We start from the raw sequence: 18,669 nt of genomic DNA, 5'->3' as shown, positions 1-18,669 counted from the left end.
GAGTATGTATATATTAATTTTATTGTGTCATGGTATGTATTACAGGTGTCTTGGAATTAATATCTCCGTTAAGAAAATTCCAATGACCCACTGAAAAAAATGACCTTTAATTATTTAATTAATTAAGTTGTGAGAAAAACAGGAATCGGTATAATTGTAATTATAATTAGGTGGGTAGGATAAGCAGGGGAAGCCATTAAAACACCTTTTTTTCTCCCCTCAACAACACACCAAAGTTTTAAGGTCTAAAATCACTCGGTCATATATAATATATATATATATATAACCCTATAAATTTCTGTGCCTTCAAATCTCGATACCCAGTGATAAAGGTGCTTTCTTTATTCTACAGTTCTCAATCTCATCCCCTCAATGGCGGCAAAATTAGGACATGTGAAGGCTTGGGAAGAGAAAACGGTGATCTGCTACTTCCTTTTGTTTTCTGTAATAAACATGGCTATCTCAGAGGGAGTCATCACCGCCATTGGCACCAACGCTGGCGGCGGCAGTTCTATGCAGAAGCTTGGAGTTCAGAGACAACTGAACAAGTTGAATAAACCAGCTGTTAAGTCCATTAAGGTGAACAATTCCTCCTTTCTTATATCTAATTCGGAGATTTTCATGTTTCTTGACAGCTTCAATACTATCTGCAAGCCAAAGAAAATTGATTTTCTCTCCCTCTAGTTTAAACTTTTACTTCATTCGATCCAATTAATTAAGCAATATATTAGTTTTTGTTTTTTGTTTTTGGTTCTGGGTTTTATTGAGAACTACAATTTAAGAATGTTCAAATTAAAAATTTGGCGTTATTACGAACAGAGTTCTGATGGAGATATAATCGACTGTGTTCTCATCTCAAACCAACCTGCTTTTGATCATCCAGGGCTCAAAAATCATAAAATTCAGGTAAGAAAATTGACTTTTTTTTTAAATATTTCTTTAGTAATTCAAAATTTTGAAGTCTATTATTGTTGATTTGATTGAAGAGGAGACCAAATTTCCACCCAGAAGGAAGAAGAATTGTTGATGAAAACAAAGTGGGTTCAAATTCAAAGCCAATGAGTCAATTATGGCAGAATAGTGGAAATTGCCCAAAAGGTACGATTCCGATAAGAAGAACAAAAGAAGATGACGTAATGAGAGCAAGTTCCATTGAACAATTTGGAAAGAAGAAGCATCAGAATATCCCTCAGCCCTCATTTGCACAATCTCAATCTGAACTTGTCACTCAAAATGGCCACCAGGTACTATTAATATTGCCATTATATATATATATATATATATTCCTGTCATTTTCTTGCAGATTAAAATAACATAAAAAATAGGAGTATATGACGATGGGGAATATTGGGTATGGTAAAAAAAGTTAATCTATCATAATGTGACAAACTAACATTTTAATTCTTGTTGAGAAAGATGTCGATATTTAGTACCTGACAATGTAATACCTTGTGAAAAAGATATAGGTGTATATGATCTTTTTGCACACACACATATATATATAGAGTAAGGTTTAATTTATTACTTATTTAGCCATTAATTGTATTGTATTTATATTTTTTTTAAAAAAACTGGAATTGGGTTTTAGTTTTTTTTCCTGTTACTTTCCAGTGGTAAAAGTTTTCAACTTATTTCTTTAATTTCCAGTATGAGTCCAAACTCGAATCAAAAGAGAATGCAAAAGAAAAATGAGATGATGACAGGTAGACTTATAATTGTTTTTGAGAAATTTATTCATGACATGACATTTGATAACCTTGAAAGAAAGAAAGTAAAGTATGCTGAAGGCCCCGGAACATTTAAAAATACAATGAAGATGACTTAGATTTTAGTTATTTGCAAAAAAAAAAAAAAAGTGTGATGCTTATAACACCCCACATCTTATTTGTAAAATTTTAAAGATCACTTGTACATCATGATATTCGATAGAATTGTTAATTAATTCCTCTATATTAATAAATTGAATTCGATCAAGTCATTATTTAATGTATTTTTCTCCATTTTTTTTTCATGGTTTTGGAGCGTCTAGCATGCTATAGTATATGTTCAAGGGGACAAATATTATGGAGCCAAAGCAACCATAAATGTTTGGAAACCAGATGTTCAACAACCTAATGAGTTTAGCCTCTCTCAAATTTGGCTTTTAAGTGGCACTTTTGGTAAAGATCTCAACAGCATTGAAGCTGGTTGGCAGGTATATATATATATATATTCTTCAATTTAATTTCTTTAAATTCAATTTTTTAAAGAAATATTTCATTCAATATTATAAATAGATATACTATGGAATAATATAACTTTTAATTCATAAATTTTTCTTCAATTATTGATGTAGCCCTTGAATTTTGACTTAACACAACTCATTCCTTTTGTTTTATTAAATTAAGGAATTATATGATTGAGTTGTATCGAATCAAAAAACTATAAGGAGTGAGTTGTTTTAAATGAAAAAAATTATAAGGGCCGGGTTGTTTCAAGTTGAGAAACTATAAAAATTAAGTTATTTAAGTCAAAATTCAAAAACTAAATTGATAATGAAGAAAAAATTTGGGAACTAAAAGTTATATTTTTTCTACATACCATGTATCTTTATTTTTTTAAATTTCAATGTGTCTCACCTTTTGTATTTTGGAAAATTAGGTTAGCCCAGATCTGTATGGGGATAACAACACCCGATTCTTCATATATTGGACAGTGAGTTTAATTTAAAATTCATATATACCAGCTCAATTATTTGTCATATTTCTTTATGTCAAAATTCTCTCTACATTATGATTAATTATTTAATATTTTTTCACACACACATCTATATAACAGAGTGATTCATATCAAGGAACTGGATGCTATAATTTATTTTGCTCTGGTTTTATTCAAACAAATAACGAAATAGCCCTTGGAGCTACCATCTCTCCACTTTCTGGCTATGGTGGTTCCCAATATGATATCACCATTCTTATCTGGAAGGTACGTGCACGTGCCTTGTTTTTTTTTTTTTTTTCCATTTGACATTATGGCATATATATATATATATATATATATATAAAGGACAAACATTACCTAATTATAAATCCATTGAGCCTGGCGCATTTGGATTATATATGTGGATGTTGTTATTATAGAGAATCCAAAATAATTTCAACCGTCAAAGGATAAAAAGTCAGATAAAACCTTTTCCCTTGACATGGCGAATCATAATTCAAATTTTCATTAGCAGATATATTTAATATCTGATCATGATTTAAATATGATTGATTTTAATAGAACACTTGTGAAACATAAAAAAAAAAGTCAGATAAAGCTTCGATATAATTAATTAAGAATTAAATGTGTTTTTTTAATGATTGATCTAGATCAAAATAGATGCATTTTCTTAAGAAGTTTAGATCCTTTTGAGAACATTACACATGCTAGAAGAGAAATTATTCGACATATAACGTGACTACAAAAAATTAAATGGGTGCTGTCTCCATCTAGTCTCTGTATATCTTTTTGCACAATGTCCTATATTTTTTGTCCACATATGAGATTATTTAAATTCTTTTCTGGTGGGATCCATATACGTCTACTATATTCATATTTATTCATGAGAACAATATAAACGGACTTTCCTCTATTTATCTCTTATTATTCTATATGGTATATGGTATTTTCCACCAATATAGATTCACACATTTCCATGCTCCAATTTTTTTCATATTCATGACTTCGCTTGATAAATAATACACATGTATATATATAGGCAAAATACAATGGTAGGTCATGTACTTTAACTGCGCTTTATTTTTAGTTCTTATAATTTTATTTTGTTGTTTCTAATATTTTTAGTTTGATTTGTCTGCAATATTAGTCCATACAGTTTTAAAAATATATATAAGGACCAGATGAGCTAACATTAATGGAGTTAACTTTGCTGATATATTTAACTTTGTTAACCCCTTTCCTAACTTGTTTGTTAATCCCTTTCCTAACTTGTATTTAATCTTGTCTTTGTCTCTCACATTTTGTTTAAGCCAAATGTATAAAAACGCTTTTTTTCCCCTCCTTTGTGCCTTTATTTTCTAATCATACCTTGTTAATTTATTTCCTTGTCAACATATTTTTATCATGTTAGCAAAGTTACAGTGAAGTTAACTCAATTAGTTTCCATTAGCATAAAATTGTAAAGATTAGCATAAAATTTTGTGAGTAAAATCTACTTATATTTTCAAATATCTGTTTACAGTTTACTCGATGAATTCATCTTTTGTAAAGATTAGATTCATGTAAAAATCACTTGCTAAATTGTTGTAATAATGTGTTTGGTGAACAAAAACAACAAAACAGGATCCAAAACAAGGAAACTGGTGGATGCAATATGGGAACAACCAAGTTCTGGGATACTGGCCTGCTTCTCTGTTCCCAAATCTCTCAGACAGTGCAACAGTGATAGAGTGGGGAGGTGAAGTAGTGAACTCAGAATCCAATGGGCAACACACAACAACACAAATGGGAAGTGGCCATTTCCCTGAAGAAGGTTTTGGGAAGGCAAGTTTCTTCAAGGGCCTTCAAGTTGTCAGTGAGGATAATCAACTTGTGCCTCCTAGTGGCATTGCCACTTACACTGACCAATCTAATTGCTATAATGTTAAGAGTGGTTCTTCTTCTAGTTGGGGCAGCTACTTCTACTATGGTGGACCTGGCAGAAATCCCAATTGCCAATGATCTTTCAACTATTCATATTCATCAAAAGAAAGAAAATCAAAGTGTTATGTATATGGTTATACCGTTGGAATATTATTTTAGATATATCAAGGTGTCAATAGTTAACTTGAATAAATTTCTTTTTTCTTAAATTTTATTGAATTTCTTAATTTTTAAAATATATGTAAACTTTCTTTTTGGTTGAGCTATGGCCAATCCATGTCTCATCCTGCGCCTAAGTTTGGCCTAATTTTGTTGTGTATTGTCTTGCACGTTTTCAAAGGCTAGTTTGACATGTCCCCGCATGATTAGGACAAGGACGGCCAATTGGGACCAAGTATTTTTGCACTATGCCCGTATGTAGTGTTTAGATTGGTGAATTTGAATTTAAGTTTTAGATGTGAAATTTTACATTTTAAATCTCACATTTAAAATTTATGTATTTAAAATCTTGTGTTTGGGTAATTTAAAAAAATTTCAAATGAAGAAGAGAGGTAAATTGATATTCAAAGTGAAAATGAAAAATTAAAATTGACAAGTTTATTTATATTTTTTAATTAATAAGAGATGAAAAAAAATACAAGAATCATAGAGGTATCAATAGTGAAAACATGAAAAAAAACAAAATATTTAAAATGATTGGAATTTTAAATAATTAGAGTGTAGAGGGACTTTGAAATTAAAAAAGAATTATAATTTGAAATGGATTTGGATTTAAATTAAATATAAATTCATAAATTTTTGTGTATTTAAATAAAGGATTTGGTTGAAATCTGAATTCAAATCTAAATTTTTATTAATTCAAACGTGTCATTAATTTTTTTTTTACTGGAAATGCATACCCTTAGTTCTGTGTGTATGTTTTTCAAAAAGATGGAAGCCTCACGTATTACTCGAACTACAAAAGGTTTTTGTGTATACATATTTGATGGGTTAATCAGCAATAAAAGTGTTTTTAACAAAAGAGGTAGGCTGGCCTGCACAAGAATGGGCCGAGTAAATTGGGCTCAGTGGTCAAACAAAGACTAGTCTTTTTTTTTTTTTTCAGTACAAAAAAAGCATGGATGAGTTAAATTTTGGAAACAACATCATCTATTTTATCATTCTTTATTTTGATTATTTTATCATTAATTTCTTACCCACAAGCTTATCTTATAGCCTTTTAAAAACATTCTCTCATGAGCAACACCATCTAATTAAAGCATTTTCTATTTAAATGGTTTTGAATTTTTTAACAAATGAAATATCTAACTAATGTTCTCTCCTTATTTTTTTTCTTTCTGTTAATATATATTATACTGTTTGTTTCATATTATTTTGTTTCTTTTTTTCACGAACTATTCTATTTGAAGAGAGATTGAAAGAACTTATGCTATTAACAATAGTCAGAGAACCTAATTTCATTAAGTCATTGATGCATCAGTAAAATATATGGCATTTATATATGACTAACATTCTCATATCCAATAATCTCTAAATCATTTTTTAATAAAACGAAACATTTTACTTCAAGTACTATTAATTTGAATTTGAATTATACATACATATATTCTTTTTTATATTTAAGATATACTCCTTTCGTTAAAAAAATGTAAGGCATTTTTAATCAAATCTCACCCCCAATAAAGTGGTTACCTACTTTCCAATTAATCCTATCTTTTTACATTTACCCCTATTAAATACCTTATGATAAATATAAAGTCATTATCAATAGGAGTATTTTTGAAAAAAAGACAATGATTACACCTCAAAAAACTAAAAATGTCTTATATTTTTGAACATATAATTCTTTAAAATATACCTTATATTTTTGAACAGAGGGAGTAAATTGTTGTTGTTGTTGTTTTGTTTTCATTTTGTTTGGGTCACAGATCTAGGCATCTAGCTATAAAAGTAAAAGTAAAATATAATGACCATACTTATAAATTTTACAAAAAAATTTAGAGACCTCCATTATATTTTTAAAACCTACATTTTAATATATTTTTTTAATACTAGTGAGAATATTCTGTTAACGATTCTAAAACACTTATTTTTATTAATTGAAATTATGTTACACATTCTAAAAACACTAATTTCCCCTCACAATCTAATTGCTTTGCTCCATCTCACGCATAAATTTGAGTTATGTGACTTTTAATTTCATAAGAGGTTTCCATCAATGCTAGTAATTAGGGCCAAGTCTGATGGGTTAGCCCAAATTCACTCGAAAAATTTAAGTCCAAACTCAAAATTTTTTTGGTTAATGTTTGGGCCTATTCAGACTGCCTGAATAGGCTTGAGAAAATTCGGACCAAGCCAGATGATTCCCACATAAAAAATATTTTTTAAAAATATATGAGATAATAAATAATAATTATTTTTTTAAGTTTTATGTTACTTTTTACAAAAATAACATATATTTGAGTTCATCACTATAGTTATATTTTTCAAAAAAATAAAAATATTTATATTTTCATTTTTTAATTAATAAAATATCTCAAAATAATATTTAAGATATATTTTAATATTAATTTTTATATTTTGAGAGAAAATTTTTTTAAAAAATTTTTGAGTATTGTACATCATTTATGTATCCACAAAAATATATTTATATTTTTTATAAAATAATATAATTAATTTCAAAGTAAAAAAATTAAAAATAATTTTAAAAATAAAATTCAGACATATACAAATTTCTAACTTTACTACTAGATAAACATAATAAATAGAATAATTCTGAATAATTATTTAGTTATTGTCCACGTCAGACTTAGTTAAAAATTAAGGATAAACTAAAGTAAATATCCCTTATATGTAGGGGTTAAATAATATAAAAATTTAAAGAAAAATAATTTAAAAAATAGTATTTTACTTATAATTAAATGATTTTATTTTATATAATATAATGATGGTTATTTTTTCTCATATCCTTAAAAATAAAAAGTACAGTTTACCCAACAGTTATTAAAAATTTTAAACTAATTGGGTCAATGATTTTAATTTAGTGATCTAACCATAATTGAATTGAGATTAACTTGATCATAATTAAAATAATATAATTTAATTAAAATATGTAAAATATTTATATATGACCATGATAAGATCAATATTTAAACAAATAAGACATTAATTTACAAGTACAAGAAACGTTCATAAATAAATTACACATAATGTAACAAAACAATAACAGAGCTACTTAAATGCAAAGTTGATAAGTTATTATTTTGGTTAAAGTATAAATTTAGTCCTTTAACTTTACACAATATTTCTTTTTAGTCCCTTAACTTTATAAAGTGTTTTTTAATTCTTTAACTCTAACAATATTAGTTTTATCCCAACATTATTTTTACATTGAACTGTCAAATATTAATAAAATATTTTTAAATATTGATGTATTAAGTTTAATTTTTTTTCAAAATAGCAGTGACTAGTACAAAAAGTAATTATTTGAAACTAACAAAGTTAGAGTTAAAGGACTAAGAAGATACTTTATAAAAAGTTAGAGAACTAAAAGTATATTTTAACTTATTATTTTTATTTTATTACTTTAACAAAATTATTTAAAAATTAAAATTGATTCAAAAAATAAAAAAATTATTTTTAAAAAGTTTCGAGTATTCGACTCGGCTCGAATAAGCTTGAAGCCCGAAGGTGTTAGTGCCGGGCTTGACTATATAGTCTTTTTAGAAAGGGTATGATACTTTAAGCCTGATCAAAATAAGCTTAGCCTGAATTGAGCTCGACTCGAATAAGCCCGTTCTGCCCGAATCATCGGCTCTAGTTTCTATAGGCTTTGAAAATAAAATAAAAATTTTTGTAATTAAAATAAAATAGAATGAAGTTGAGTACATTTAATTTTTAGTCTAAAAAAATAATACATCTAGATTGTTAAATTTATCTAATGATTAGAAATCAAATTTGAGAACTAATGAGGATTGAATATAGCATAAATGACCAGTTTCTCATAACATGATAAATTAAGATTTGGATTCCCACTAGTAGATGTGACTATATTTAATGCCTGACTATATCTGAAATTAAACATGAAAACTTTTAATAAGAGGATACATGTATGCAATAAAAAAGAAATCAGATTTGAGATAACATTGTTGAATTTTAAATTGAAAGTAACTATAGTTCCACAACTCAATCTATATATATAATATATATAACAGAAGGGGCATATTGCCGATAATTTGTCCTACCAAGAGAGTTGGCCAGTAGTTGCAAGTCATGCAGCAACAAGATAATCAGAATAATAATATATTTTTATTGTGCTTGATCGATCGAGTAAATTAAGAATCAAAATTAAGCATGATGCCTTGGTAGACCAGTAAAAACGAAAAAGGTAACAAAATATCCCAACATATATCTATGAATGAGTCACATTTCGTTTAACACATGTAAATTAGCGGAATTCATAGTCAGATTCCACAACTTCGGTCAGATCAAATATCTGTAATCATTTTTCTAGCACTAGAAAATGGAGAAAAGACTTATTCTCTCCGATCTCTATTATAAAGTACTTTCAACTATTTTATTAGAATTAATAAATGATAATTAACTCATTAAACATGTCTTAAAATAAAAAAAAATTCAACTTAACCCCTATTAAAGAACAGAAGAAGAGAGATACTCCTTTCATTTCTATTTCTACGAGAAACTATCACTTTTCACTTATTTTTTTATATAAGCAAAATCACTAATTTCAATAAGAATTTATTATACATTGTCTAAATCACCCCTCATAATTTATATTAACGAGAAATAATTAATGCATGCTTATGTTGCTTAATATAGGGTATTTTAGTTTAATTTTTTAATTTTCAATATAATTATTATGGTTAACTAATTTTCTTAAATTATGTGATATAATTTTTTTCTCTTATATATAAAAATGGAGGGAGAACATAGTAAACGATGAGACATAAAATTAAATTTATAATAAAAATAAATTTAGAAAATGGTAATAAACAACACTTCATGTAACTTGTATATTATGGACTAAAAAATTCTTTATAAGTGTCTTATAACAAAGAGAAGTGGGAGTATTTAAGTCTAGTGTATCACTCAACTTGAAGTTGTGGACCCAAAAGCACATGCCATTTCCAACATTATTGTCGTATTGATCGTTGGAATTTGGGGAACCGCTAGAAAGCTGCCTTGTTAATTTGAAAGAAATTGTTTTCCAATGTTTTCCTCAACGCATGTGTTATGAATCCCATATTAGGAGAGTGCTGGCATTACGAGTACAAGATTAAAAAAAATATCACTTAAAAATAATATTTTATTAGATGAAAGAGTCCCTTAAATTTATAAATCTCACTTTTTCTTGTAAAGCTCCCCCATATAAATCAAGAATCACATCAAAAAATCTTCAAAGAAAATTATTCATAAATAAGGATTAATTCAAAATTATTTGTTGTGAATTAAAATGGTAACAAACACTTGTTTTTTCCCCCCAAAATGGTGATTGTATGCAAATAAATTTTTTGGGAGTCCTTGAATGCAATTCTCCCTAAATTAAAACTCATAACAATATATTTATTGTCTTGTTAAGTTGTCAATATAGACACCTTTGTGAGAATTTTAAATACAATAATAACAACATTAAGTCTTATCTCACTTGATGAAGTCAGCTATATGAATTGTGCGATGTTATTATACTCTATCATCAACTAAACTTTTAGATATTTATTAATTTTTTAAGTATTCAATAGAGTCCAAAGGATGATTAAGTAATTTCCAAACAGCACAAATCATCCTATAAATTTCTGCTTGATCAAGTCTTAAATATCCACGTCGAAATTTTCACTTAGGAGCTTGCTTCATATCCTCGGCTTCAATGGCGTACAAACTAGGGAATGAGAAGGCTTGGATAGTAAGTACTGTCTTCTTTTTGTTGTCTTTTGTTTACATGACGATGGCAGAACAAGAGACAGTCAGCAAAGCCACCACTGGTAGTGGATTTGCTAAGGAACTTGAGGTTGCGAAACTTTTGAAGAAGCTGAATAAACCAGCTGTTAAGTCTATTAAGGTATACAATAACTTTTTTTTTAATATGGCTATTTAACAGGGTCACATTCTAGCAATGTCAGGCTTAATTTCTGCATCTACATGGACTTGAATTCGAGACATTGTGCTAAGTGACTATGACCCCTTTTACTAAGACCAATGCCTGTTGGTATATATAATTCATCTTCTTCGCCTAGTTTTGATGATGACTAACATTTTTTTTTAATGAAGATAATGACTAACATTTTAATTCAAGACAACTTCAGCACTATTCAGCTGTTTTAATTTCGATTTCATTTAATTCTTTCTCATCTATATTTGTAGCGTTGGCAGTGAAGAAAGAGATTACATTTTAAATAAGCATTAGTGGTTAATGTTCTGGACTCTATATACTTACACACATAAGTATGCATATATATATATATATATATATATAAATGAATTTTGAGTTTCACTAAAAGAAATTATTTCTGGGTTTTTTTTCTAATCATAATTTACTATTGTTTGGGTTAACCATTTCTATATATATAAAGCAGACTCATGATGGTGACATAATCGACTGTGCACATCTCAAATCAGCCAGCTTTGGATCATCCATAACTAATAAATCACAAAATTCAGGTAAAATTAATTTGTCTTAATTTATAAGTTAGCTTTATTGGATTTTCTAGATCAATTCTAAGGCTAATTATTTGTTATTCTTATGAAGATGAGGCCAACATTTCTTCCAGGAGGAATAAGAAGGTTAGGTGAATCAAAGCCTGTTGCTCAAACGTGGCACCATAATGGAAGTTGTCCAGAAGGAACCATTCCTATAAGAAGAACAACAAAAGAAGACATATTGAGGGCAGGCTCTTCCCAACAATTTGAAAAGAAGGATAACAGTAGCATCCCAAAGCTGTCCGGATCATCATCCTCATCTATGGATAGCCACGACGTAGGTACTGTTATTGCCAAACTGTTAGAGCCAAGAAATGTGTGGGTGGAACACATATGAGTTTAAGCTCATAAACCTAGTTATCCCATAATTGATCATTTTTTGAAGCCTGACCTTTACTTTAAGGACTCAAACCAGCCCCATAAGTCTGTTATTATTGTTACTTTTTATTTTTTGAATTTTTTAAAAAATAAAATTTTCAATTATGGTATTTCATTTTTTCAAAATAAAAATTATAATGTTCAAAAATTAAAAATAAATAATAAAAATTTTTATTTTAAAATATAAACATATATTTTAAATTTTAAATTCAATTTAAAAAGTTTAAAAAATGTTTTATTATTAACAAAAATGGGCTACTCAATCTCTCTTTTTTCCAAGCCCATCAGGGTTGGACTTCAAGGCTCATTTTTTTCAACCTCAAACCTTTATAAAAAGGGGATCAAATAGGTGGCCCGTTAGGTTCAGTTTTTATTCTCAACTTTACATACTTACTATTATCAATTTCATAAATATTGGAAGTATAAATTATATTTAATTTGCAAAATCTATGTTGAAATGCCATGTGTGAGTTGACTTGACTTAATTGAAGAAAAGTCCCATATGTAATAGAATTGGGTTGGGGAAAAAAAAGTGAGTGGGAAGGCCTGCATAGATTAAATAGATAATGTTATTCAGGCTTAATTAAATAATAGCCATTTATTTTAAATATTTTCATGTATGGCCCATATGTTGAATTTTATTTCCAACGTATTAAATATATTTTTTTTGTTTAATTTCTCTGACGGGCATTGGTGCCTGTAGTATGCCATAGCAGAAGTGGGGGGAGAGCAATATTACGGAGCCAAGGCATTCATAAACATTTGGAAGACAAATGTTCAACAATCAAATGAATTTAGTCTCTCTCAAATCTGGATCATGAATCAAGATGATACTGATAATGTCGAAAGCATCGAAGCAGGTTGGCAGGTATTCTATAATTTCTTTCACATGTACGGATGATTACATTACAATATTTCTTTAATCAGAAATATGTTGCTGTATCTCTATCTAACTCTATGGTTAACTAGATCCACCCAATGCTATACGGGGATGATAAACCAAGACTTTTTTCATATTGGACAGTAAGTTCGAATTTCTTCGAACCAACCTAATTTCTTGTTTCTTCAAATCATTTTCTTTGTTATAATTTAACATGTATATATATATATATATATATATATTTGTGCATCCAACAGAGTGATTCATATGAACGTACTGGGTGTTATAATCTACAATGCCCAGGCTTTATATAAGTTTCCAGTGCAGTAGTCATGGGAGGCACTATTCAACCAATTTCTGTAGATGGTGGTTCTCAATATGGATTATCTATATTATCTGGAAGGTACCCTTTTTTCTTGGCTAGAACATAAATCCATTTAAAAAACACTTTCAAGATATAAAATCCCAATAATTCATGTAGATATCGTGAATTGGATAAGTTGGGCCTATCATTATGTGTTTATCTCTTTATGCTTATTTGTTGTATGGGTTAGGCAAGACTTCTAATTAATTAAACCTTAACGAATGATTACTTATAATGGCATATATGTTATGAGTCCGACATCAAAAAACATCACAAGTAAAATGGGCTTTATAAGTTCTTCTAGGAGTTCTTTTTTGAACTTATACATGTAACATTGGTGCTTTTCCAATAAGTGCTAGTCTTTTGGAATGAGTTTTTTCAATAAAAGAACGAATGTTACAAGCATAAGTTTAAAGAAAAAATCTATCTCAAAAGATTATCTTGTTGACTGGGAGAGCCTCCTAAATGTATAACTTCAATTTCACTTGAAAAGTTTCTTGATGTGGGACTCATATTATGTTATGTAATGGTGAGTTTGGTTTCTCTCTACCAAATTTCCTTCCACTATGTTCTAATGCAATCTCGTAAATCAAATTATTTTGTATTTTCACAAATTGTCAAATATAAACCACCAAAATTTAATCTGATGTCACATAGTGATAATAAACATAATAATACTAATGAGCAGGATCAAGGAAGTGGAAACTGGTGGCTGCAATTTTAGAATACAGTTGTGGGATACTGGGAAGCCTCTATGCTCGATGTTCTATCTGAGAGAGCATCAAAAATACAGTGGGGAGGTGAAGTGATAAACGGAAAATCTGATGGGGAACACACGACAACAGAAATGGGAAGTGGTTATTTTGGTCGAGCAGGTTTTGGGAGGGCTAGCTTTTTCAAGGACGTTTCCACTGTTAATGCAAATAATTATTTGGTGACTCCTAATTACTTCACCACTTATGCTACCAAACCCATGTGCTACGACATTGTCCTAAATGGATATTCTGATGATCGGGGTGCCAACTTCTACTATGGTGGTCCTGGACCAAACCCATTTTGTCCAATTTAATTAATGATTGCCCAATTAGCAAATCAGCATAATCCTAGCTTGTTGCGTAGTGACATGAAAGTTTCCCTATAAATGAAAGGTTGTGGGCATGTTCGATCTCCTTTGTAACCACAAGCTATTATTGCCTACCCTTTTAATTTAAAAAAGAAAAGAGGATTTTCTCCCATAAAGTTTAATGGTGTATTTTGTAGGATAAAGCCTCATGAAATAAGGCCAGATAAAATTTTAATGTGACATGTAATGTTTGGTGTGACATTGTATAATATTATGTTGTATAATATAATTCTGTCCTATGTTTGATTACGTATGGTGTATGCTTTCACGGGGAATATTATTTTTGTTTTGTTTGGACCACGTATACATTTTTATATAAATGGAAAATAAAATGAAGAGGCTCTATAATTTGATATATATATATATATATATATGTATGTATGCATATGTATGTATGTGTAAATCTATTAACGAGAAATTTATGGAACAAATTATCTTCTAAGCATGATCTTGATGCTTAAGAGGCATTCCTTTGGTCTTATTTAAAGAGCAGAGAGAGAAGATTAATTTGGGTCCTATTTATAAAACACTTCACTATTTTTCATATTTATTTTTACCCTTTTGCCCTTATTAAATGTTATAAAAAATTATTAAAAATAGGTCCTACTTTTGTCCTTATTATGGATAAAGGTGGAAACTTATTAAATTTTAAAACAAAATTAATGATGTTTAATATTTTCTTTAATTTTAGTGAAACATGCAAAAATGACTTATAAATAGAACTAGAGAGAGTATCAAACTATCCCATTCTTTGTTGTGTTGACTAAAATAGCCCAAAATTTCCAAGTCATTAATTAGGTTTAGTTACCATCATTCTTTCTTCCTCACATTTTGATTTTGAATTACTTCCTTTAATCCCTCATATAGGTCACTGATAAGGGGTCATTTTACCTTAATCTTATATGTATTTTGCCCTTTTATCTACTGAATAATACACAAAATGAAATAAAATATCTCAATTGTCTATTTTATGTTGATTGCAAAGAAAAAGGAGCAAAAATAATAGAAATCTGGTTAATTAAAAACGACAAAGGCCCAAGAATCATGCCCAATTGCTTGCTCCGTTTGTGGATGAAAGTTGCAAATGGGACCTTGATGCATGCAAAAACCAATAGATACCATAAGTGTATGAGTCACAATTGTAGTTAATAGTAATCAAGGTTGATCCCATAGGGAATTAAGTAAAATGGCAAATAGACATTAAATTTTCAATTTTGTTCATGTTAAGCTAGCAAATTATAGTAATGAATGATTCAAGTAAAAAATAAATATGTAAAGCAGGCGACTAAGATTTTGAAGCAATCTAAAGTCAATAAACTATTAGGAAAGCACCTTAGAATTCTAAACCCTCATTTGCTCCATTGCACTCAACTTACTGATTAAATTGATTTTAATTTCAGTTTTAAGGGTTGGGACACTATAATTAATCTTGAATATCTTCCAATTATCCAAAATCCTCTTTAATTCTAACCCAAGAATTCCTTGCCAAAATTAAATTAAGAGCATTAAGTTCAAATATCTTCTAACCACTTAGGTCTTTAGGCACATTCCTGTTCTAGAGGCAAATTAACTAAAGTTAATTCGAAGTATTCAATTCCAATAGTCTAAATAGAAATTTCATTCTCAAGTTCATTGCATTCTTCCAAATTATCACCTAATGGTGGCCAATCATCAAGGAACACAAAGCTAAACTAGAATTAAAATATAAAACATTTATTAATCACCAAGTAATCAGTAAATCAAGATACAACTAGAGCAAATGAGTTCATAGGACTCTAAAGCATCAAGGTTCAACCACATATAGCTAAACACAGTCTCAAAACAACAGAATAATGGGTCAAAATCATATACATAGGAGAAAGAAAGAGAAAAGTGAAGGAAAACTCAATGAAAATGTAGATGGTGATGAGTAGTCTTTCTCCCAAGCTCCAAAATCACCCTAAGCTCTCCAAAATTTCCCCTGGACCTTCAGAGAAAGTAAAAAATGAAGCCTCTTTTGAAAAATCCTACTTTTACTCTTTTATCATATAGAAAAATTAAAACTGTGCATTCTTGTATGAAATTCGCTGTAGCCCTCTGTTAGTGATCGGCAGTGAATATGACTCTCTTTGAGGATAAAACACCTGGGAAGAATCAAGGCTCTATGTCCATGACTGCTTGGGGGCAACTAAATGAACAAGCGGTCTTCGCTCTCCACCCATGCACGGATGTGCCAAAAACTAGGCATGATCCCAGGTGGACAGTTTTTAAGGGGAATTAGATAAGATATAGAAGTGATTTAGATAAATTTGAGGCTAAAAGGGAATGGATACTTATAAATGGAGCCTTAGAGGACCAGCTCCTAGAAATCATCTAATCACATAGTTCTAAGTTGAGAGGCACATGAGAGTCCGGAGAAGCGACCTTTTTGATATGGGAGTTTATTCTTCTCCGGCCATTTCATCTTTATTTCATTTTCATGTTCCTTTATTTAGGATTTTTTTTAGATATGTCTTTCAATTTCTAAGCTCCCAGTTAGGATAGGGAGTAGCTTGGCTATGATGAACTTTTTGTATTTTTGTTTCTATTTTCTTGTTGAACTGATAAATTTATCATTTATGAATTTATTTAATCCTTTTATATTTATTCCTCTTGATTTAATCTTCATTATATACTTGACCACTATATAATATGTTTGTGGGACTGTTTGATGAACTAAGAGGTGAAGAATGGGCCTAGACTTAGAGAAATATACACAAGTAACTAAATTAGAGATAATTTAGGAATTCATGGCAATTATAATCATAGCTTTAAGATCTTTTTAGAGGTTTGTTGGGGTTAGTGAGAGCTAATTCAACTCTAATTAGATACCACTTGATATGCTGAAAGGTAATTAGGATACTTTCATAACGATTATTGCTATAATTGAACAAGAATAGACATCTAAATAGAGGACGCATCTTAGTAGATAATCTTGATCCCTAGCGTTCATTGTGTAATAATCCTAAATTTTAAATTAAATAATTTTTTCCTCCCAATTGATATTTTATTTAATTGTTTTAGTTTTATAGAAAATAGAGACTGGTAGCTTAGTGGAACTTGTGATGGTTGCTTATCTAAAGTTCTAGAGTTTGAATCGTATTGAGCAAAGGTTTGGTTTTATTTTGTTTTAAATTATGAAAAAGTTACAAAAGTGCCCTTGTCTTTTATGTTATAACAAAAAATTTCGTGACATTTCTTGTAATTTTCCCAATTTTTCTTTGTTTTAGATTTTTTCTTCTTCATTCTTCTCTATTATTTGAAGACTAGACCAATGTAAGAGAAAGAGAGATAACTTCTGAATCATTCCTTCCTTCTCTCCTTGCTATGCGTCTTTAGACCCTGCCATCGACTTCCCCTTTCACTACTGGTGCTCGTCCACTACTCTTCTCTCCATCCATATCGCCAGTTGCTATGGGGATTAAGTCTGAATACTCCTCTCCTATTGTCCTCCTCTACCCTATGTTGGCGCATGTGTGTGCGCGCTTGATTTTCATTTTCCCTTCCTCTTTACCTAAGGGTGCCATTTGAGTAAGAGTGGTAAGCTGAAATTCTTCTCTCGTATAGTCAACAATTCTGCCCTTGTTCTTGTTGGACAAGGCTAACATCCAAGAGGGAGGGTGAATTGGATGACACTTAATTTTTCTAGAAAACTTTGAAGAGAGGAAGACAAATGCAAGGAGTTGAAAGATTTGACACAATATTTATCTTGATTTAGCCCAAATCTTGTCCTACGTTCAGTCCTCAAGATTACCCTTGAGATTTTCAGCTATAATCACAAGTTTAAGTGGGTGCTTGCAATCTCAATACAACTTATAAGACTTGACTAGTTTTGTTTTAATTAACCAACCTTGCTACAACTGGAAAGTTGTTACAAATCATTTGAAAAATTTCTTTTCAAAATTTCAACTTGTTTATAAAGTAAAATTTTCACAAAGATAAACTCTTTGGAAAGAATAGATTGAGTATAATGAAAGCTTATAAACTAACGAGATATTTTTCATAAAATTTATCAAGAATGATAAATGAATGAATGCAAAACTTTTGATGTACAAATTGAAAGCTTTTAAGAATGTTCAAATAAGGAGTAGTTCACTTAGATGATTGGAATTCTCTTTTTAGACTTGAATTATATCATAAATATAGTTTTGTCAGTGTATAGATCATTGGAACAATAATTGTAGCCATTGGTGACATTTCTTGTGTGCAACCAGAAGATTCATGTGTTAAATGGAGCTAAGCAAGTTCCAATCAAGTATATATGATAATTCAAGTATGAACACCTAGGATGACTTATGCGTGTTTTGTAAGATAAAAAGATGCAAACCATTTTGTGTGACAAAACAGGCATGGTTCCCTCAAACTCTTATGCGTGAATTGGCTGGCAAAATGCTAAAGCCAATTTGGATGACAAATCATGCGTGGAACCAACTAACTATCACGTGTGAAATGGTTGGTTACAAAACCCAAACCATTCTGAAAGACAAATCATATGAGGAATATTCTTCCTCTCACACGTGAAATGGCTAATAAACAGACTAAAATAAATAGAATAATATTAATATATTT

General features: G+C 29.5%; 1 protein-coding gene and 1 pseudogene across 1 annotated transcript; both read left to right on the top strand.

Moving 5' to 3' along the window:
- Positions 1-296: 296 nt before the first annotated feature.
- Positions 297-4,832, top strand: LOC129312663 (uncharacterized). The gene is made up of 7 exons (XM_054955338.1): positions 297-579; positions 820-906; positions 987-1,244; positions 2,030-2,194; positions 2,641-2,694; positions 2,818-2,964; positions 4,324-4,832. The coding sequence occupies exons 1-7, from the start codon at positions 373-375 to the stop codon at positions 4,699-4,701; spliced, it is 1,296 nt and encodes a 431-aa protein (XP_054811313.1). The 5' UTR covers positions 297-372; the 3' UTR covers positions 4,702-4,832.
- Positions 4,833-10,507: 5,675 nt separating this feature from the next.
- On the top strand, positions 10,508-14,028 carry LOC129314156 (uncharacterized; annotated as a pseudogene).
- The last annotated feature ends 4,641 nt before the right edge of the window (positions 14,029-18,669 follow it).

Source organism: Prosopis cineraria, unplaced genomic scaffold (genome assembly GCF_029017545.1).
Source record: "Prosopis cineraria cultivar Desert tree isolate PC_DT_omini unplaced genomic scaffold, ASM2901754v1 PC6, whole genome shotgun sequence".
Taxonomy (NCBI): Eukaryota; Viridiplantae; Streptophyta; class Magnoliopsida; order Fabales; family Fabaceae; genus Prosopis; species Prosopis cineraria.
This window is presented reverse-complemented; position numbering and strand designations above follow the sequence as displayed.